This window comes from Ipomoea triloba, chromosome 7 (genome assembly GCF_003576645.1).
Source record: "Ipomoea triloba cultivar NCNSP0323 chromosome 7, ASM357664v1".
Classification (NCBI taxonomy): Eukaryota; Viridiplantae; Streptophyta; class Magnoliopsida; order Solanales; family Convolvulaceae; genus Ipomoea; species Ipomoea triloba.
Window position 1 is genome coordinate 28,701,582 of NC_044922.1, and position 22,267 is coordinate 28,723,848.

The 22,267-nt window shown below is 34.8% G+C and overlaps 4 protein-coding genes across 6 annotated transcripts; 2 read left to right on the forward strand and 2 right to left on the reverse strand.

Annotated features, from left to right (window-relative positions):
• Window positions 1-11: 11 nt before the first annotated feature.
• On the reverse strand, window positions 12-3,455 carry LOC116024489 (two-component response regulator ORR22-like). 3 transcript variants are annotated; one of them, XM_031265392.1, is made up of 7 exons: window positions 3,435-3,455; window positions 3,022-3,231; window positions 2,458-2,610; window positions 1,977-2,345; window positions 1,815-1,891; window positions 460-1,614; window positions 12-286 (listed from the first exon to the last, which is right to left on the reverse strand). In XM_031265392.1, exons 2-7 carry the CDS (start codon window positions 3,167-3,169, stop codon window positions 218-220), a joined length of 1,971 nt encoding a protein of 656 aa, XP_031121252.1. In that variant the 5' UTR covers window positions 3,170-3,231; window positions 3,435-3,455; the 3' UTR covers window positions 12-217. The 3 variants fall into 3 exon arrangements, with proteins under 3 accessions (XP_031121252.1, XP_031121253.1, XP_031121250.1); XM_031265393.1 differs by lacking the exon at window positions 3,435-3,455 and having other exon boundaries at window positions 460-623; window positions 693-1,614; window positions 3,022-3,169; XM_031265390.1 differs by lacking the exon at window positions 3,435-3,455 and having other exon boundaries at window positions 3,022-3,383.
• A 3,592-nt stretch (window positions 3,456-7,047) lies between these two features.
• LOC116026066 (alpha/beta hydrolase domain-containing protein 17B-like) lies at window positions 7,048-9,556 on the reverse strand. The gene is made up of 5 exons (XM_031267510.1): window positions 8,997-9,556; window positions 8,372-8,408; window positions 7,997-8,233; window positions 7,854-7,901; window positions 7,048-7,733 (listed from the first exon to the last, which is right to left on the reverse strand). The coding sequence occupies exons 1-5, from the start codon at window positions 9,296-9,298 to the stop codon at window positions 7,464-7,466; spliced, it is 894 nt and encodes a 297-aa protein (XP_031123370.1). The 5' UTR covers window positions 9,299-9,556; the 3' UTR covers window positions 7,048-7,463.
• Window positions 9,557-10,108: 552 nt separating this feature from the next.
• Window positions 10,109-13,599, forward strand: LOC116024477 (putative cysteine-rich receptor-like protein kinase 35). Its single transcript, XM_031265371.1, has 7 exons — window positions 10,109-11,310; window positions 11,484-11,618; window positions 11,705-11,838; window positions 12,064-12,274; window positions 12,367-12,604; window positions 12,703-12,853; window positions 12,973-13,599. The coding sequence occupies exons 1-7, from the start codon at window positions 10,239-10,241 to the stop codon at window positions 13,270-13,272; spliced, it is 2,241 nt and encodes a 746-aa protein (XP_031121231.1). The 5' UTR covers window positions 10,109-10,238; the 3' UTR covers window positions 13,273-13,599.
• A 3,502-nt stretch (window positions 13,600-17,101) lies between these two features.
• Window positions 17,102-20,319, forward strand: LOC116024634 (L-type lectin-domain containing receptor kinase V.9-like). The gene is made up of 7 exons (XM_031265576.1): window positions 17,102-18,266; window positions 18,381-18,515; window positions 18,601-18,734; window positions 18,914-19,124; window positions 19,241-19,478; window positions 19,572-19,722; window positions 19,833-20,319. The coding sequence occupies exons 1-7, from the start codon at window positions 17,138-17,140 to the stop codon at window positions 20,139-20,141; spliced, it is 2,307 nt and encodes a 768-aa protein (XP_031121436.1). The 5' UTR covers window positions 17,102-17,137; the 3' UTR covers window positions 20,142-20,319.
• Window positions 20,320-22,267: the final 1,948 nt, after the last annotated feature.

A 22,267-nucleotide genomic window follows, 5' to 3' on the forward strand; every position in this document is an offset into this window, starting at 1 on the left:
AAAAAAAAAAAAAAAAAAAAAAAAAAAGCTTGCATTAACAAATCAGCAAAGCAGACAAGTAGTACATAAACTGAGATACTAGCACAAAGTTAAAGAGGAGAAAGCTAAACATCATTACAGATTCTAGTCTAACTAATTTGATAAAGCAAATTAAAGATACACAGCAGCTGCAGCAGCCAGATGGATGTTGTCCTGAAGAATTGCCACAACATCCTCATCACATACAAGAACCAAATGGGTAAGCATCAAACCCAAATTCCCCAACCAATATGCCTCCATCTTGTTCCTGCATTAACCCAACTACCATCAAAATTGAATCTTTGTATTCTTCTTTTTGTTTTCTTATACTAATCCAAGCAGTTAACATATTAGAGAGGATGACAGTAGCCTTATCCCTCTTGAAAATGCATATATATATGTGCTAAGACCATTAAGTATGAGATGTTCATTATGGCATACCTGCTTAATCACTGCATTCATTAGATCATCCAGCGCGTCAAAGCCTTGAGATACAAATGCCCCATGTGTCTTTGTAGACTCCAAAAGGTTATCTTCGATGGATCTTGTCCTGGGGTCTGGAGTTGGCATTTCATTCCCATTTTGGTGAAAGAGAACCAAAGATCCTGCATTTGACCGATGCATTAAAAATGAATTCATCTTTGTATTTAAGTTGCCACTCGTTTGGTACATACCCTGGCTTAAAGAAGGTGGAACATGAGAGCTCAAGTTTCTGAAAATGTCGTTTGAGTTCTGATTCTGTTTACTATCGCCCCACAGTTGGCTGGGTACTTGGGGTTCTCTTGAATCTTCGAAAGTTGTAGAAGCTGAGGTTGTGGAAGAGAAGCCAACAGGGCTGCTATGTAAATGCGTGGCAGCTGAAGACTCGTGTTCTCTCTCGCAATTTTGAGGCAACTGGATATGACTGAATGTTTCGGTTAAAGGATAAGAGCCAGACTGGAATTCTGAAACTTGAATAGAAGTCTGCCAATTCTCACTAGATCTGCCATGGCCAAGAAAATTGGAGGAACTATTGACACCAGTATTATAAAGTTCAGAACTTAAAGAAGCCATGTTGAGAGAATGTTGGTTTCCAAATCCTCCCCCGATTAGCCCTTGCTTGGGGCTTCCTTGAAGCATCATAGGATTCATTGAGCTACCAATAACAGATCCAGAATCTGCAAATGCAGTTGCAGCAGTAAGCGCCCGAGAATTTTCCAAAGGATTCAGCTCCTGTACAGCTAAAGGCGATGGAATTCCTTGAAACAAAGTAGCAGCATTATGGCTTGAAAGCGAAATGTTTGGGTTCAAATTCCCATCAGAACCAAGGGAGTTCTCCAAATTTTGGGCGTGATTTGACTGGACCAAGGCGGATGCACTAAGGTTGCGAATACTTACACCAGTGGCACTACTTAGTCTACCAAGCATGTCAGCAGGTGTATATGTAGACAATGTAGCATGATTAAATCTTCCAGGTCCACCCAATGCTTGAAAATCTCCAAGCCCATCTAGTGAAGCCATTCTCATGAAAGCCGAGTCTTTACCCCTTAAAGCAGCCACCATGTTCGCCTGCTGGGTTGCAACTGAACTGATCCTTTTCAAGTAAAGCCTATATTTCTGCAACTCAATACCACAAATATTTTGTTTTATTAGAAAAACACTCAAACAATAATAACTTTAATATATTTATCTTCACGAGAATATCTTGGTTCTATTAAAAACAATTTCTTGCTTGTTAATGATAAGTTATCAATCTGAAGCCTGTTTGGAGTCTGATAAGAATACCTTTACAAGCATTCTTTATTAGTTAACTGTACCTGTAGATGGCTTGCCACATTTTCACGAGTAAGCCCTTCAACATTCATCAGTTCAAGAATCCTTTTAGGTACAGCTTCTGCATTTGAAGAACAAGAAGGATATGATAAAGGGAAAATTTGCAAATACGAGAATGTTTGAATCTGAGAAGTCGAGAAACTCACTTTCAATGCCCAACTGGTTAACAGCTGCAACGAACTTCCTGTGAAGTTCTATAGACCAAACCACACGAGGCTTTTTCTGCGAGGATGGGTCTTCGTTCTCATTAGTCTCGTCCTCTTCATCCTTCCTTTTCTTGTTGAGTAATGCATTCTGTTCCGCGGAACCTGTCAGTGGGAACCCCTGCCCACCTTCTCCATTTCCACGATAACCATTGTCTTGATTTTGGCCCTTGGATTCCGACTTTTTTCTCCTGATTACATGTTGCCAGATGTTCCTCAGCTCCTCAATTCGCACAGGTTTCACCAAATAGTCACAAGCACCATGAGTTATTCCCTTCATTACAAGCTTGGTATCACTATTAGCTGACAGCACTGAGAAAAAATTCAAAGATATTAGACAACTTTCATGACACATAAACCTGAATATGTTAGAAAATATAGAATTAGATCCAAGTGATCCCATTTGGGCCGAAGAAATGCTTACTGATGACTGGAAGGTCCATCTCGAGACCCACAAGTTCAAGCAGTTTAAAACCATCCATATCAGGCATATGAACATCACTGATTACCAGGTCGAATCGGTCTTTGTTTTCTCTCAACATATTCAGTGCCATTCTTGCCTGACTAGTTGTAGTTACTGCAAAGAAACCCAAAGTGAAAACATGGCAACAAACATCAAGCTCAAACAGCATATGATTCCTAGGGACAACTTCAAAAGATCAGCAGCTTAAAGAATTGAGAAAACCAAACTTTTGTATGCTAAGAACATTCAAAAGATCAAATCTTTTAAACTTCCTGGGTATCATAAAGAACCATAATAAGCACTTGAGAGAGATCAAGCAAGAAACAGGGAAATTTGGGGTTTGGATTCAGCCTGCAGCAGTTTAAATGAACAACCACACAAGTACATAATTAGTTAGCCCTCCCCCTCCCTATATGAATGTTGGAAACATAAGGAATAGGAAAACAAAATCTTAATGGAACAGAAGAGCTGAAAATAGGAAACTTTAGTAAAAAACAAAAAAAAAAAAGAGGAGAAGAAGCATACCATGATACTGGCATTTTCTAAGCAGGCCTTCCAATAATTTCAAGCAAATAGGATCATCATCAACAGCAAGAACTCTCATACCCAGTGGGAAATTGTGGTAATTTTCCCTATCAACACCCATATTCCTCATAGTTTCCTCCACAGTCATCCTTGGAACCACAACTCCAAAATATCAAGAAGCACAGAGAATCCCAGACCCAAAGCTTGAATCTTTAACACACAAAAAAAAAAGGTCACTTTTTTGAATACTTTTCCGGATACCCAGAAAGCTAAAAACCGTGAATGAATTAAGAAATATTAGAGAAAATATGAAAGTGCCATCTTTCTTGCAATAGAGAAAGAGAAAGAGAGAGAGAGAGAGAGTGAAGGTGTACGAATGGACAATAATGGAGACAAGCAGAAAAAACCACAACGTTTTCAACTCAACGATAACTAAATCATTGAATTTGTTTGAGTCTTCACCCCAAGTAGTTTTTACTGTGAAAGTACAGTGTTGGAAAATAAAATAATGATGCCTCAGAATAAATATATTAACTGGTATATATGATTGAATCTGTTTTTAAATTAAAGCTGCATTGTAGCCTACAAAGCATATCTAATTGTTCCATCACCTTAACCTTAAAATAAAATTTGTGGGAAACAAAGTTTCTTTAACGAATAAGTAGGCATAGGTTTTGGTGGAGTTGCAGAATACTCAGCTCCCTAATATACAAGCTTTATTATTTTCAGTCATCTTCTGAGGAACTTTTTCTTGCTCAGAAGCATGCATATTTGGAAATGGAACTGAGGAATACTTTATGGAAATGATAAAACTGTGTGCGAGGTTGTAGCTCTTTCCGTACACTCTCCTTTCCATCGCCCAATCCGGACCATTCATTTATCATATTACTGCATCAAAAGTTGACCTCGATTCTTATGCTTGATAGTTGATATGCCTGAGATTTCTTGAAATTTTAAATTAGATTTCCTCTAAATTTTTATGGTGCAATACTGTATATGATAAAGTTATATTCTTCTTTCCATTAATTACATCTACCGTACCATGTTATGAACATTGTTATTACTGTATTATTGTGTTTTATAGTATGTGAAGTGTAAACTACAAAATTTGTGTGTTAATTTTGTTTGCCAATTCTTAAAAGATTGGATCTTTGTTGGTAGTGGCCTTTTTAAAAAGTGTTCGATGAGTATACCTGTCTATGAAAATGATAATCAAAGTATATCATGTTGGTAGGGAGTATAAAATTTAGTAAAAAACAAAAGTATGAGTAGTATAACTATAACACCATCTCCCCCAAATCCCCTATTTAGCATTTTATATTAGTCCTTGTTGCACTCTCTCTCGTATAAATTGACAATCAAGCCCAATATGTTTCGTCCATTCATGAAAAATTGAATTGTTAGTAATATGTATAGCAAAACACTTGTCACACCACAACCTCATAAGTAGACGAATAATCGTGAGGTAGTTTAGCTTTTCCACCAATATCATATTATTCTTATACCTTTATAGATCTTCAAACACCTCTCATTCACCTACTACAAGCTTTACACCCTGTTCCATAGGCGCATCGCATGGCTTCGCGCAAGTAACCCAATATCATCAAGAAGGTCCAACACATATTTCCTATGTGAAATAAATATGCCCTTTTTGGAGCAAGTAATTTCAACACCCATAAAGTATATATTTCAGTACATACCCGCATATCTTTAGTATAAAAAGCTCAGTTCCAAGGTCAAATTTAAGAGCATCAATTCCACATGCATCACTACATGTGATTATTACAATGACATCCACATACACTATCAACAAAATACACCCGTAGTACTAAAGATTTACCATCTAAATTAAGTGGATTTGATTTTATTGAGTCATTTCCATTTTTGGTCCTATTGTTATAGGGGCATTGCCAATTTTAGTCCACTTCATTAATTTTTGCCACATTACGGCCAGTCTTATTTAGTTCTTGCCACTTTTAGTCCACCATTAAAATTTGCGTCAAATGGTCGTCCAAAACAGGGATATTTTTTGTCTTCTCATGCTTTGGTCATCTCCTTGACCCTTTGCAGTGGTTTTCCTTACACATTTTCATCCAATGAAGATGTCTGGCGGAAGCCATGTGAGTCAGCCATGGCTTTCGCCAGACCTTTTCATTGGATGAAAATGTGTAAAGAAGACCACTGCAAGAGTAAAAAGAGATGATCAAAGCATGAAAAGACCAAAATATCCCTATCTTGGACGGTTATTTGACGAAAATTTTAACGGTAGACTAAAAGTGGCAAGAGCTAAATAAGACTGGCCGTAATGTGGCAAAAATTAATGAAGTGGACTAAAATTGACAATGCCCCAATGACAATAGGACCAAAAATGGAAATGATTCGATTTTATTTAAGTAACCGAACTAAGTTTTTTTTTTTTTTCTTAAATCCTGGCCTATAGAGTGGGGACTCCAAAAAACACAAAGAAAAGTGCATATCAAAGTATAAACAACAACAACAACAACAACAATAACAATAGCAACTCAAGGTTGACGGAGGTGATATGATGGAGATCAGCAGCAACAGACAACTCAACACAAGGATTGGAAATTATTTTCTTTTAAAGTTTGTTAGTAGTGGTTATTTTGTTTTGTAATAACATGGCTTGTATATAAGGATCGGCTTACTCTGAGCTATTCATTTTTCTTTTGTGCACTTTATAAATATCTTATTATTCATGCTCAATAAATAAACTAATACAATTCTTTGTTCATTATTCTTTTCATTATGTCGATTATCCAATATTCTTTCTTTGAATTTTTGATGATACGCATAATAGAGGCTCTCTTAAATCCGATGACACAATTCAAATCATCACACAAAATCCTCCCTAAACAAATCAAAGGAGCCACCATCATTCTCATGCCACATCCATGCAAGATTGATAATTTAGTAACGTATGTAATTCTTAATTTTATATCTATATTCTTGATAAATACGTATAGAGATAATTAATCTAATTATATTGTGATTTGATAATAAAATTAACGTAACAAAGCTTTTTAGTATATTTACTAAATGTGTAACATCGTACAATAGTATCTATATCTGAGATTTAAAAGCAATGGTGGTGATTAACATTAGTATGAAAAGTAACAAAACGTGTGTAAAAGAAATGGATATCCTATGCTTTGATATATTAAAAAATCTTTGACGATGAGTCGCCGATATTCAGTTTAGAGTATCTATCTATCTATGACCACAGTATCAAAAGTACTAAAGTGTAGCAGTCGAATGAATTATGAATACGCACTGTCGGCATTATCTTAAGCATCAGATGCGTCCCCGTACACATCCACCGTCGGTTAACAAGATTCCATTTGGTCAAAGTCAACCTTTGTGTCGTTTGACTATGTTTAGAATTGGTCCCCAATTTGTGACCCCTTAACCTTTTGCTCCATACAACATTCAATTAAACTGGAGGGTTCTTTTTTTTGTTTGTTTGTTTTTTTTTTTTTTAATCTAATATATAATCATAAAATATAGTACGCAATATAATGCTGCTGCTAAACTTTGGTGCTTTGAATCCCTTTACATTTAATTTTGATTTTTGGGTGGCCATACCATGGCATAGATATATTTATAATATTATATATTATATACTTCCGTATTATTATATTTTTAATGGCATCTTCTATAATGCCATATATTGTGTAATGGTACAGGAAAAAGAAAAAGAAATAATATTGGAAGAGCTGAGGGGGATGCATGCATAGCTAGTCTTCATTTTAATTATATTATAGCACTACTTTATTTAAGATAATGAAATGATACCATGAGATACATGTACTGCATGCATGCATTGATATTATTCTCCTTTAATTTAGTATTTAAGGTTGTTTGCTTATATAGTTATATTGTTTTTTAGTAATTTTCTTTAAGAATATATGGTAATAAGTTAATCCATCCATCTCATTATATAGATTAGAATATGCTTGGAGATAGAATAGAATTACTTAAGATTTAAGAAAATATATCGGCATGGAATTTTCAGTAGTAATTTTTTTAATTTCCATATATAAGAGTTACAGCAAAGATAACTTCAGTATACATAATATATACATGTAAAAAGGCAGGTTTAACTAGTTGCATGTACATATATACTAGGATTTTGGGTACACATACATCCAAGATTTAACATTAATTCCTAGTTTAATTTAGGTTAATTCGGAGCATATGGCCGGTTTTGTGATGATTGAACAGAAAAACCTACATACTGTGTATGTTGCTCTGATCTGATCTGATCTGCAAATTCAAACAAACTACAACCAAGCAACATCTAAATCAATACTCAATCTGGGTGGAGCTTAATTAATTCAATTCCTTGAATTGTATGTTGAGATGAGAGCAAAGGCAGGGTAGGGTAGGGTAGGGGTTTATATATATATATATATATGATATATCTATCTTTTCCCGAATCTGATTAACCAGCATCTGCTGGTGCGTTTGGATTCGGTTATACTGAGGGATTGAGTAAGCTCGGCCTGGCATCGCTTGGACACAGAATGCTTTTCCATTGCATTCATGAATTTCCTGAGGTGCATGATGTACTCAGGGAATGTCTCCAGGTTGCAGTGCCCTCCATCTTGTATCCACAGTGGATCAAATTTCTCTTTCGAAAGCTCCCACAATCGCTTCCCATGCGAGAAATCCACCACTTCATCAGCTGTACCCTGCAAATGCAATGCAATTTTCTCCTCTTATTATTATTATACTTCAAATCAGAAGATGCAAGCAAAGCTAAGAATGATATATAATTGTCACTCAAAATATTCATTAGCTAGGTTTCTTACATGGATTACTAAAACTGGGCAGCTGACTTGCCGGATCTTGTCTATATTCTGCAAATTAAAGAAGAAAGATTCAACCTAGCTTTAAGATGTTGATGAGCTGCAGAAATGAAATGAATGGGAAAAGAAAAAAAAAACTTAATTACTTTGAAAATGTCGAACCACAACGTGGTCTTGACTGGGAACAGGACTCTAATTCCAGAAAGTATAGCACTGTGAAGAACAACAGCTCTCAACCTCTGCAAACAAGATGCTAAGTGTAATGTGGGCCCACTTCCCACAGATTGCCCATATAGAATCATGTCCTCAGTCTTGATTTCGTATTCACTCTTCAAACAACCTAGGACAGCTTCTATGTCATAGTATGTGTTCAACTCGGTTGGCTGATCACATCAAATATAATCAAACCAAATTAAAACCGGCCTCTACTTCAATTCCATCTCAACAATCATCCAAACAAGCTAATTAAGTAGAAGATATCATCATCATCATTCCAATGTCATGGAGTTAAATGATCTTACCTTTCCACAAGATCTTCCATACCCAGAATAATCATAGCTGCAAATTAATCAAAGCACGCAGTAAAGATCACTTTATCAGACAATTAAATCTCTGCCCATATATACCAAGATAAGGGGATTATATATATATATATATATATATATGATATAATGACATATATGATGCTTAGCTTGCTGAACCATGAAAACCACAAAAATACAACTTTTATACAATTCAAAACATCATCATGTTCTATCAGAATATTAGTTTAATTTCTTGTATTTCACTTTTTTCATTAATTTAAGAAACTCTATTAGGATTTACGTTTTTTAAAAGGTACCACTTTTAAAAATGGAGTTTTTCCTAAAAATGTAGGTACAACTTTTAGAAAGTGTTTATTTTTGTAACTCCTCTCAAGATTTGCCCATTTCAGTTAATAACCATATATAATTTCGCAATTCAAGCGCCTGATTAACATAACAAGATTTCAATAATGCTATCCATATATTTCATTCCTTTGGTTTGAGGTACAACAAAGAAACAACATTGTGAATTTAAAGATAAATTTGGGGAAAATTGAAAAACAGAATTGAAGAAGAGAATGAATGCATGTATACGTATATGTATATATATATATATATATACCTCATGATATTGATACGGAGGTGAGCTCTGAGCTCCATGAAAAGCTCAATCATCTGGCCCAAATCCGCAGCATTGCCATGAGAGTATAAGATGGTGAATCTGGCATAAGGGTGTTTCCAGAAGGTTGCCACGATCTTGTTCCCCGCCTGAGTGCTCAGCAAATGCACGTCCACATCCTTCTCCGCCGTCAGCCCGGTGAAACACAGCCTCCCGTCCACCTCGTCTTTGAACACGTCGTACGTTGGTGGGTCTGGTGGGAAAAATGCAAACTTTGCAGCCACGTTTGACGTCACGTTCCCCATGCCCCACCACCACTCTCAACGCCGCGTATGCATGCATTTAACAAACAACCTCCGCCTCATCCATAAACTAACCTTGGGAACATCAAAGATTTCGTCTTTTTTTCTTTTTTCACAATTCCCACCGGCCGCCCTATTTTTCTCCGCTAGCTCGATGAGATTGAGGGAGGAGCTCTCGGAAAACAATAGATGGAAATATTATGGAATTAGAATTAGACGATGCAAACAACTCCCATGCGTATTCCCATGTTGCTTCTCATAATCAATAAATTAAACACCCATTAATTAATTTTTCTAATACTCCGTATTTTCTTTTCTTTTCTTTTCTTTATATATTTACACAGTATTCAGAATAAAAAATTAGTACATCATAAATTTCATTTTTTTTTAATGAAGGTATGTATGGATAAACCAAAACACAAATTAAATGAGAATTTGCAACACATGTCAGGACTACACGTAGCATCCCCAATGGCGGCTTTGAAACAAATGTCATCATAGTCAAGATATATATCATATATGTATTGATTGCGTATAGTAGTGATTCATTATTTTTCTTGTCTTGAAACGTGTATATTATAATGAGACTATTATAGTTCAAGTGGCAAGTGAGTTCTCTTTGTGGTTTGTAGGGAGAAATTTCGGGAGAAATCGGGTTCTATTTCTACAGTGACGATTCTGCCTGGATCAATTCCTGTGCCTCTCGAAGCGAACGTGGGTGGACCCCGGACAATTAAACGGACGGAGAGAAAGACCCTGTAAATTTTTTTAAAAAAAATATAGGTAAAAAAAATTAAAGATTTTGACAGGTAATCAAGACTCAAGAGAGAAAGAAATTACGTGAAAGAGAGACACAAATGTTGCGCGCAGCTAGGGAAGAATACTACGTACTTTTGATTGTCGGCAGAGAATTGAAGAAAACAATATTGGCTTCCTGGTTTTAATGTCTCCCTTCTTCTTCCTCATCATCTTCTTCCTGTTCAATTTCTCTTTCAGTACTTTAACAGCAAAAGCTACTTGGATCCAGTCTGGGTTCTGGTATGCTGGCAGTGAGTTTCCGGTTCCACAAATCAATTCTGCTTTATACACACACCTTTTGTTTGCCTTTGCATACATCAATTCTTCTAGCTATGAGCTCCGTATAGCCCACTCTGATGAACCCTATGTCTCAACCTTCACACAAATTGTCACCCAAAAGAATCCATCAGTCAAAACAATATTGTCAATCTGGGCAGGGAGAGAGGAGTCACCAAACTTCTTCTCAATGCTAAATCAGTCATCCAACAGGAAATCTTTTATCAAAACCTCAATAAAAGCAGCTAGGGAATATGGATTCCATGGCCTAGATCTTTATGGTGTGATTCCTAACACTGATTCAAATATTGGAACTTTCATGGATGAGTGGAGAGCAGCCATAAACTCTGAATCAGAGAGCTCTGGCACGCCGCGCCTCATCTTGACAATGGGAGCATACTACTCTCCAGTACTAGATGCCATGGCTTATCCTGTAGATTCCATTGTTAGGAACTTTGATTGGATTCATCTCAGGTCATATGACTATTATTTGCCTACAAAAGATAACTTTACAGGAGCACATGCTGCTCTGTATGATCCATTCAGCAAGTTAAACACTGATTATGGTGTAACAGAATGGATCAAGAAAAGATTCCCTGCAAACAAACTAACCATTGGTCTGCCATTCCATGGCTATGCATGGACACTGGTGAACCCCAAAGGCAACACTGTAGGATCACCTGCAAAAGGTTTGGCTATAACAGCAGATGGGTCTATGAGCTATAGGTATATAAAGTTCTACATTAGTAGCTACAAAGTTGCACCAATATACAACTCTACTTATGTGATGAACTACATTACTGTTGAATCGTTTTGGATTGGGTACGATGATGTCGAGGCTATCAAAACGAAAGTTTCCTATGCAAAGGAGAAGGGGCTTCTTGGTTACACTGTATTTCAAGTTCCTAATGATGATGACAATTGGTCGCTCTCCCGAGCAGGTTAGCCATTGTGTTTCTGATATCATGTTTGCATTCTTCTTCCCTTATGTGCAGCAGCCAGGGAAAATGGCATTCATTGAGAACAATATTATATGTGTCTGTGTGTTATAGAAACTACTAAAGCCCTGGACTTATCTATAAATATGCTCTTAGAATGGTGATTATTTTTGCAGCTCAGGGCACAGAAGAAGATAGGCATGACAAAAAGAAAAGTAAATTGGCAATTTTATTGCCAGCAGGCACACTGGCTGCTTTCCTGCTATGCATAGCAATATATTGTGTGGCAAGGAAAACCAAAAGATCAAAAGGCAACTGCTCAACAACTTTGGCAGTATCTAGTTTCAACAACTCCAAAATGTAAGATCAATAATTTGTGAATTTTGATCAATTACAGGGAACACAAAATTAAATCAGAGATCAGTGGATCCTAACCTTCAAGCTTTCACTTTTGCTCAAATGCAAGCAGCCACAGACAGTTTCTCGTATCAAAACATGCTAGGTGAGGGTGGATTTGGGCCTGTTTTTAAGGTAATTAATCTTTGAAGAAATATATTGCTAGCTCAGCATTGAAATCTGAAATGTATAAACTCTAAATCGGTTTGCACTTTTTATTGAACTATATCCATTGCCTTTTTAGGTATGTGGATAAGAATGGATCTAACCAACAGAAGCACTGCTCATCATATATACAGCCAAGTGTCAAAATAGTTTGTGTTGAGTTCAACCTATTAATCCTGCATATTATTTATCCAGGGGAAATTACCCAATGGACAGGAAATTGCAGTAAAACGGCTTTCTGAAAGCTCTAAACAAGGGGTGGAGGAGTTCCAAAACGAAGTTACACTTGCAGTGAAATTACAGCATGTCAATCTGTTAAGAATTCTGGGCTTCTGCACTGAGGGAGAAGAGAAGATGCTCATATATGAATACATGCCTAATAAGAGCCTGGATTTCTACCTCTATGGTCTATAATCTCTGACTAATATAACATAAGAATTATTCAATGTCAATCATTTCAGAACAAATTAAACTCACTTGTTTGATTATACAATGCAGAACCTGCCAGACAGCTGCAGTTAGACTGGGAGAAAAGGGTTGGGATTATTGAAGGGGTTACTCAAGGGCTTCTATATCTCCAAGAATACTCAGCATTTACAGTGATTCACAGGGACTTAAAAGCTAGCAATATCTTACTGGATAATGAGATGAAACCAAAAATATCCGACTTTGGTATAGCTAAGATTTTCCAGAAGGAAGACGATCAAGCAAACACGGGACGAATTGTTGGGACATAGTAAGTAAAGAAACTCTTTCAATCCCACATGAAACAAGAGAAAAATACCATTTTTTTTTGTCCCTTCTCACTCACTGTGTTTCTGTTTTGCACTTTAGTGGTTGTGTCCCACCAGAGTATGTTAAAGGAGGTGTATACTCGAGAAAATATGATGTTTATAGCTTTGGAGTTTTGCTACTGCAAATCATAAGTGGCAAGAAGAATGCATATCTATACGGCACTGATAAGAATCTAAATCTTCTAGAATATGTAAGTTATAGTGATTTGAAAGTCTAGTCCACAAGTTTTGATTTGAACAGGAATCTCAGAATTGAAAGAAACTGACTTGAGAATACATTGCATATTCATACTAACCTTTTTAATTTCAGGCGTATGAGAAGTGGAAAAGTGAGAGTGGCATGGAGTTTATGGATCCCTCATTGGACGACAAGTTGTCATGGTGCAAACTGATAAGATGCCTGCAAGTGGGTCTGCTATGTGTCCAGGAGAAATGGGAAGACAGGCCATCCATGTTGGAAGTTGAGTCGATGCTGAAGAGTGAAACAACTCTGCCTGCTCCCAAAATGCCTGCATTTTCCAGAAAATTAATTGATTACAAGGAACAAGGTGATGAGGAAGATTATTGTTCGGTAAATGTTGGCACAACTTCTCAACTTATGCCACGTTGATGTTTCAAGCTCCAGGCAATCAATGCATGATATGCGATGCTAGCAGGTTACGTTCTTCTTCTTGTTGGCATAAAAACAAGCAGTATAAAGGCATAAATAGCTAGCGGACTTGAGCGTTTAGAGTTACCGTATAGTATGAGCTTAACAACACTTTGAGGAATCCTTAATTATTCTTGAGGTGATTAGCGAAATCTGCAGATATAAAAATGTACATCGGGTTTTGTCAAAAAAAAAACATCGAATTAGACATGGACTTTGTAGTTTTGTGTAAGTCAAGAGGGTGTAAATAATTTAATATTATTTATTTATGTTTATAAATTATTTTTATTTATTTATCAATGTCATGTTATATGTATTACTTCGTATAAAGTTTAACAAATGTATAGTGTGTTTCAAAACAAAAATATAATAATATGTTTACATTTTTTACTTTACTTGCTAAGGTTTCACATTGTATTTATAAACATTGTGGTCTGTTTATAAACATTGTGGTCTGTCGGCCGAAATACGAAAAATGTCGTATAAATATGAAAAACACAATCACGCAAAAAAAAAAAAAAAAAAAAAATCACATTCGTGTGAGATCGCCTCATGAGTCTCAATTCGTGAAACGAGTCAGATCAACATAATTTGGGTCATTAAAACAATCAAAAATCAACTCATAATACTAACTATGACCCAAATTAAAATGATTCTACCCGTAAAAAAAAAAAAAATTTGATTTGTATAAATTTAAAAAACTTGTTTGGGAATTTTGTTTTTTTATTACAAATGTAAATCCCAAATGAAATTTTTCCTATTTTCTTTTGGGTAACACTTGTGTGAGACCGTCTCACGGGTCACAATTCGTGAGACGGATCGGGTTTATATAATTTGGGTCATAGTATTATAATTTGAGTCAGAATTTATGGGTTCAAAGAACAACGCCACAATGCGATTCTTGTTCATCATTTGGGCGAACATCAACCCGTTTACATGCTGGTATATAAATTGAGCAATTCCAGCCGTAATTCTGCATTCAATTTCTTCCTGCTTTCAACATATTTCACCTTTGCATTTCATCATTTTCAACAACATAACATACATCATCAAATTAATCATATATGTTTTCGATATAAAAAGAAATTAAAGTAGTAATTCATGTATGTATTAAATATATTTGTCTTAAAATTGTACTATAAAGTATTACAATTAGACAATAAACTATTGTGTTTAAGATTAAAAGTATTCAATATATCTACCTTAAACTATATACTAGATTTGGGATATGAAGTATTACATTTAGGCTATAAAGTATTGTGTTTAAGGCTTAAAGTATTAAATATATCTACCTTAAACTGTATACTAGATTTGGGTTATGCAGTATTACATTTAGGCTATAAAGTATTGTGTTTAGACTATAACGTATTGTGTTTAAGGCTTAAAGTATTAAATATATCTACCTTAAATTGTATACTAGATTTGGGCTATGAAGTATTACATTTAGGCAATAAAGTATTGTGTTTAAGGCTTAAAGTATTAAATATATCTACCTTAAACTTTGTACTAGATTAGTGCTATGAAGTATCACATTTAGACTATAAAGTATTGTGTTCAAGGCTTAAAGTATTAAATATATCTACCTTAAATTGTATACTAGATTTGGGCTATGAAGTATTACATTTACGCTATAAAGTATTGTGCTTAAGGTTTAAAGTATTAAATATATCTACCTTAAACTGTGTACTAGATTAGTGTTATGAAGTATTACATTTAGACTATAAAGTATTGTGTTTAATGCTTAAAGTATTGAATATATCTACCTTAAACTGTGTACTAGATTATTGCTATGAAGTATTACATTTAGACTATAAAGTATTGTGTTTAAGGTTTAAAGTATTAAATATATCTACCTTAAATTGTATACTAGATTATATTAGTGCTATGAAAAATTACATTTAGCCTACAATGTATTGTGTTTAAGGCTTAAAGTATTAAATATATCAACCTTCAACTGTATACTAGATTTGGGCTATGAAGTATTACATTTAGATTATAAAGTATTGTGTTTAAGGCTTAAAGTATTAAATATATCTACCATAAACTGTTTACTAGATTAGTGTTATGAAGTATTACATTTAAACTATAAAGTATTGTGTTTAAGGTTTAGAGTATTAAATATATCTACCGTAAACTGTGTACTAGATTAGTGCTATGAGGTATTACATTTAGACTATAAAGTATTGTGTTTAAGGCTTAAAGTACTAAATATATACATACACCTTAAATTGTATACAAGATTTGTGCAATGAAGTATTACATTTAAGCTATAAAGTATTGTGTTTAAGGCTTAAAGTATTAAATATATCTACCTTAAACTTTGTACTAGATTAGTGCTATGAAGTATTACATTTAGACTATAAAGTATTGTGTTTAATGCTTAAAGTATTGAATATATCTACCTTAAACTGTGTACTAGATTAGTGTTATGAAGTATTACATTTAAACTATAAAGTATTGTGTTTAAGGTTTAGAGTATTAAATATATCTACCGTAAACTGTGTACTAGATTAGTGCTATGAGGTATTACATTTAGACTATAAAGTATTGTGTTTAAGGCTTAAAGTACTAAATATATACATACACCTTAAATTGTATACAAGATTTGTGCAATGAAGTATTACATTTAAGCTATAAAGTATTGTGTTTAAGGCTTAAAGTATTAAATATATCTACCTTAAACTGCGTACTAGATTAGTGCTATGAAGTATTACATTTAGACTATAAAGTATTGTGTTATATATATTTGTGCTATAAAGTATTACATTTAGGCCATAAAGTATTATATTTAACACTTAAAATATTAAATATAAATATACATGCAAACTATGTATTATATTTGTGCTATGAAGTATTAGATTTGTACTATAAAGTATTATGTTTAATGTTTAAGTATTGATTATAGATTTATATCTACTTGAAGTCTATGTATTATATTTGTGCGTAATATATATTCTCTAACCCTCTTTAGTGTTATTTATGAAACTCAATTATTTTATGAATTGGTGCAATATTTTTCCTAATGACATTAACCCATGGTATCTGGCTCCTACGTGAGACACTCCTTGTTTTTGTTCTTTATATATGTTTGTTTTACTGCAATTAACCCTAAACATGGATTATCTTCAAAAGGCCTTTCTAGAAGGTTTGATGAACCTAGTACTAGCGCATGCATAGTCTTCTCCATCGTCAATTTTACGAAGTCCAAGTTCCGCATCCAATTCTGGTAAGTTGAGTCAACTAGAAGTCGAGAGATTGTGCATGCGCTACCTGCTTTAACCCATTTAATAAAATATCCGACCTGTAACACAAATCTTGATCCGTGAGACGGTCTCACACAAGTTTTTGCCTTTATTTTGTCCATGTCAATAGCCCCAAGTTTGACAACCTCAAAGTGAGATGGCGTCAAACATGTGCAAGTGGACAAATTTTGCAAAAGTTCATAGCCATGAAATTTCATGGCAACTGGAGACATCCAAACAGGGAGTTCCCGTTTCAGACCGTTAGCTCCATCACCTCCACGCGGGCGGGCCATCAGCTTTTAAAGTATGTTCACAATTCCACACGGGAAAGACTAACATAGCGAATAGGAACAACTCATTGCAGGAAAAACAAATTTCATTTGATGACTATTAACTAAATGGGGAGATTTTTCTTGTTCGTGGGTCCAATAGTGCCAACTACTCACTTCTTACTTGCAAAAACATGTGTAGCATTGCATTGACGAAACAGTAACAAATTAAAAGTCATCATGATTTTTTCTGGTCATACAAGACTATCAGATGGAAGATTTTTATCCACTCCTCTATTTTCTTTTCTGGGACAAATGTTGTTGCAGACAAAAAAAATATTGGCTTCATTCCTAGCTTCAATGGCTCCCAAAATCAGCTTCTTCCTCATCATCTGCTTCCTGTTGAATTTCTCTTTCAATACTTGGACAGCAAAAGCTACTTGGGTCCAGTCTGGGTTCTGGTATGCTGGAAGCGAGTTTCCGGTTCCACAAATCAATTCTGCTTTATACACACACCTTGTGTTTGCCTTTGCATACATCAATTCTTCTAGCTATGAGCTCCGTATAGCCCACTCTCATGAACCCGATGTCTCAACCTTCACACAAATTGTCAGCCAAAAGAATCCATCAGTCAAAACAATACTGTCAATATGGGCAGGGAGGGAGGAGTCACCAAACTTCTTCTCAATGCTAAATCAGTCGTCCAACAGGAGATCTTTTATCAAAACCTCAATAAAAGCAGCTAGGGAATATGGATTTCATGGCCTGGATCTTTTTGGTGTGATTCCTAACACTGATTCAAATATGGCAACTTTCATGGATGAATGGAGAGCAGCCATAAACTCTGAGTCAGAGAGCTCTGGCACGCCGTGCCTGATCTTGACAATGGGAGCATACTACTCTCCAGTACTAGATGCCATGGCTTATCCTGTAGATTCCATTGTTAGAAACTTTGATTGGGTTCATCTCATGTCATATGACTATTATTTGCCTACAAAAGAGAACTTTACAGGAGCAAATGCTGCTTTGTATGATCCATTCAGCTACTTAAACACTGATTATGGTATAAAAGAATGGATCAAGAAAAGATTTCCTGCTAACAAACTAACCATTGGTCTGCCATTCCATGGCTATGCATGGACACTGGTGAACCCCAAAGACAACACTGTAGGATCACCTGCAAAAGGTTTGGCTATAACAACAGATGGGGGTATGAGCTATAGGTTTATAAAGTTCTACAATAATAGCTACAATTACAAAGCCACATCAGCATACAACCCTACCTATGTGATGAACTACTTTACTGTTGAATCGTTTTGGATTGGTTACGATGATGTCGAGGCTATCAAAACTAAAGTTTCCTATGCAAAGGAGAAGGGGCTTCTTGGTTACACTGTATTTCAAGTTCCCAACGATGATAACAATTGGTCGCTCTCCAGAGCAGGTTAGCCATTATGTTTTTGATATCATGGATTGCACAACTTTGAATGTTTTGTATCATACTAAACCCATGGACTTATCTATAAATATGCTCTTACAATGGTGATTATTTTTGCAGCTCAGGGCATAGAAGAAGATCAGCATGACAGAAAGAAGAGTAAATTGGCAATTGTATTGCCAGCAGGCACACTGGCTGCTTTCCTGCTATGCATAGCAATATATTGTGTGGCAAGGAAAACCATAAGATCAAAAGGCAACTGCTCAACAACTTTGGCAGTATCTAGTTTCAACAACTTCAAAATTAAGATCAATAATTTGTGAATTTTGATCAATTACAGGGAGCAGAAAATTAAATCAGAGGTCAGTGGATCCTAACCTTCAAGCTTTCACTTTTGCTCAAATGCAAGCAGCCACAGACAATTTCTCATTTCAAAACAAGCTTGGTGAGGGTGGATATGGGCCTGTTTATAAGGTAATTAATTTTTAAAGAAAATATGAAGTTGCCTACCTTACTGCTAGCTCGGCATTCAAATCTAAAATGTATAAATTCTAAATTGAATAGACCTAATCAGCAGCAGCAACTTCTCATCATGTGCACACCAATAGGTTATGTTGAGTCCAACCTACTAATCATGCATATTATTTTTCCAGGGTAAATTACCTAATGGACAGGAAATTGCAGTAAAAAGGCTTTCTCAAAGCTCTAAACAAGGGGTGGAGGAGTTCCAAAATGAGGTTACACTTACAGTGAAATTACAGCATGTCAATCTGTTAAGAATTCAGGGATTCTGCACTGAGAGAGAAGAGAAGATGCTCATATATGACTACATGCCCAATAAGAGCTTGGATTTCTACCTCTATGGTCTATAATCTCTGACTAATTTAGCAATAAGAGAATTACCACACTAGCAAGAGGGCGGTTTCAATGCCAATCATTTCAGAACAAATTAAACTGACATGTTTGATTATTTAATGCAGAACCAGCTAGACAGCTGCAGTTAGACTGGGAGAAAAGGGTGCAAGTTATTGAAGGGATTACTCAAGGGCTTCTATATCTCCAAGAATACTCAGCGTTTACAGTGATTCACAGGGACTTGAAAGCTAGCAATATCTTACTGGATAATGAGATGAAACCAAAAATATCCGACTTCGGTATAGCTAAGATTTTCCAGAAGGAAGACAATCAAGCAAACACTGGACGAATTGTTGGGACATAGTAAGTAAACGAACTCTTTCAATCCCACATAAAAGCTGGAGCAAATTACAAATTTTCCCTTCTCACTCACTGTGTTTCTGTTTTGCACTTTAGTGGTTGTGTCCCACCAGAGTATGTTAAAGGAGGTGTATACTCGAGAAAATATGATGTTTATAGCTTTGGAGTTCTGCTACTTCAAATCATAAGCAGCAAGAAGAATGCATATCTATACGGCACTGATAAGAGTCTAAATCTTCTAGAATATGTAAGTTATAGTGATTTGAAAGTGTAGAAGTTTTGATTTGAACAGGAATCTCAGAATTGAAACTAACTTTTGAGAATACATTGCATATACATACGAACCTTTAATTTCAGGCGTATGAGAAGTGGAAAACTAACAGCGGCATGGAGTTTATGGATCCCTCGTTGGACGACAATTTGTCATCGTGCAAACTCTTAAGATGCCTGCAAGTGGGTCTGCTATGCGTCCAGGAGAAATGGGAAGACAGGCCATCCATGTTGGAAGTTGAGTCGATGCTGAAGAACGAAACAGCCCTGCCCGCTCCGAAAATGCCTGCATTTTCCAGAAAATTTGATCACAGCCAACAGGCTAATTTCAGCCATTGCGAGGAAGATTGTTGTTCGATCAATGTTGGCACAACTTCTCAACTCATGCCACGTTAATGCTGGATTGCGTTCTATTAAGTTAACATAAATTTGATAATTAATTTCTTTCACATTTGTATGAGACTGTCTCTATAATACTTGTCTGTATAACAATTCAGGCCGGGACAGATCAATATAACTTATACTGAAAATATAATACTAATCAAAAATAAAGTATTTATTGTTCTAGAAAGCATAATAACTTTGAAGAAAAATGTAATATTTTTACATTTTGATGTAAAACTATTACATTTCTATTAAAAGCATTACACTTTGCCTTATAAATCTTGTTGCCATAAAGGTATGTAAATACAACAAGTGAAATAAATAGTTGGTTTTACAACTAAATAGTAATAATGAAATAGATAAAATTTCACTTTTGATCATATAATTATTGGAGTCTTGTTAATTACAGTCTATGAGTTTCAAAACTATCAATTTAGTATAACGATTATATTTTTCTTAATTTTAATTACTCCGGTCAAATTGTCGACTAAAACTCACCAGAAACAAAATTTAATAGGTAAAATAATGAGGGCATTTTACTCATTTGCTTATTCTCTTTTCTTTCTTCTCCATTGGTCTTCATTTTCTATCATTTCTTGCTCTAAAACTGCAAATAGTTGACTTCCTAGAACAATCACCGAAAAATATTTTAGCTCTCGAGATTATAAGTTTAAACCCTGGCAAACACTCGTAGAGCAAACTATTGTTGTTGTTGTTGCTGCTGCTGCTACAGCTTACAGACTTCTCACATATGCTATACGCGTTGTAACGATCGTGTGGCTTTGACCATTGCAAATACCAATAGGCTTTTTTGCTATCCTAGCTATAGAATTGTAATCCCCCATAAGAATTCTTCAATAGCCTTGGATTATGGTATGAAGGCATACTTGATAATATGTTTGGACTTGATATTTTTGGGTTATTATGGTATGGAGGAGGCTGAGGACTTGAGGCGTTTGGAGTAAAATTGGATAGCAATAAGGATACAACAAGGGAATAAACAATTTACATAAATTTGTTAATCAGTATCTTACTCCACTTTATCAGTATGTTACTGATCTATTATAGATGATGTAGTGTTCTTTGTTTCTTGGATCTTGGTTGAGATTCCCATATTCTTTAACAACAACTCTGGAAACATCATAAATTGGAGAATCCTTGTTGGCAACCCACCTAATTGTTCGCAATTTCAAATTGTAATACCAACTGCCTACAAACCACTTAAAGTTTTATCCATATTTAAAGAAACCCAGCTAGAATCTCTTTCAAACTGAAACAAATATTTCACTTCCAGCTAATAATCTCCTTCTAGAGCTTATTGCATCTATGCCATGACATAGAAGCATAAAGCACATCCACATCAGTAATACAACACATAAGAGCTTGCAGATGTCCCGCATAGTCGCAGATAGATTAATAACTGGATGTTGTTTAGAGCAAAAAAGATAGAAGACGAAAACCCAACGTATAAGAAAGGAAAGAGAAGAAGACAGATACTAAAATGCCTTCATTAGTTTACCCATTAAACTTTTATGATGAGTTTTAGCCAGCAATCCTTATTTCTTATTTCATTAGTTTTAGCATACAACGTACATTACAATACATACAGATACAATAAATGACTACTCCGAACAATTTGTTGTTTTGTTATATAAGATTGTATATAATTTCATATATAATATTGATGGAATGAATTGACCTAGGTAATCATAATCAATTAAGTTTGAATAAGAAACATGGATAAAATAACAACGACAAATAGATTATATAAAATTATTTGAATTAATGCTTGAGTATTACAATATTGTGTAACGGATTGAATATGATATCGTGTAAGATTTATATAGTGTAATAACATGATTGTCTTAATCACACAAGGTTAATCTAAAAACATAATAAATGTGAACGAAGTTTATACCCCTCATTTATAGTTATATGTTAGTTATTTTTTAAAATATAAATATCAAATTTATAAAAATATTTTACATTATTATTATTATTATTATTTACTATATTAAAATTTAAATAAATTTAAAATTTTAATATAAAATACTGGGCACCTATTTTTTGTGTATCGCGCATAAAAAGACTAGTCATATATATATATATATATATATATATATATATATATATATATA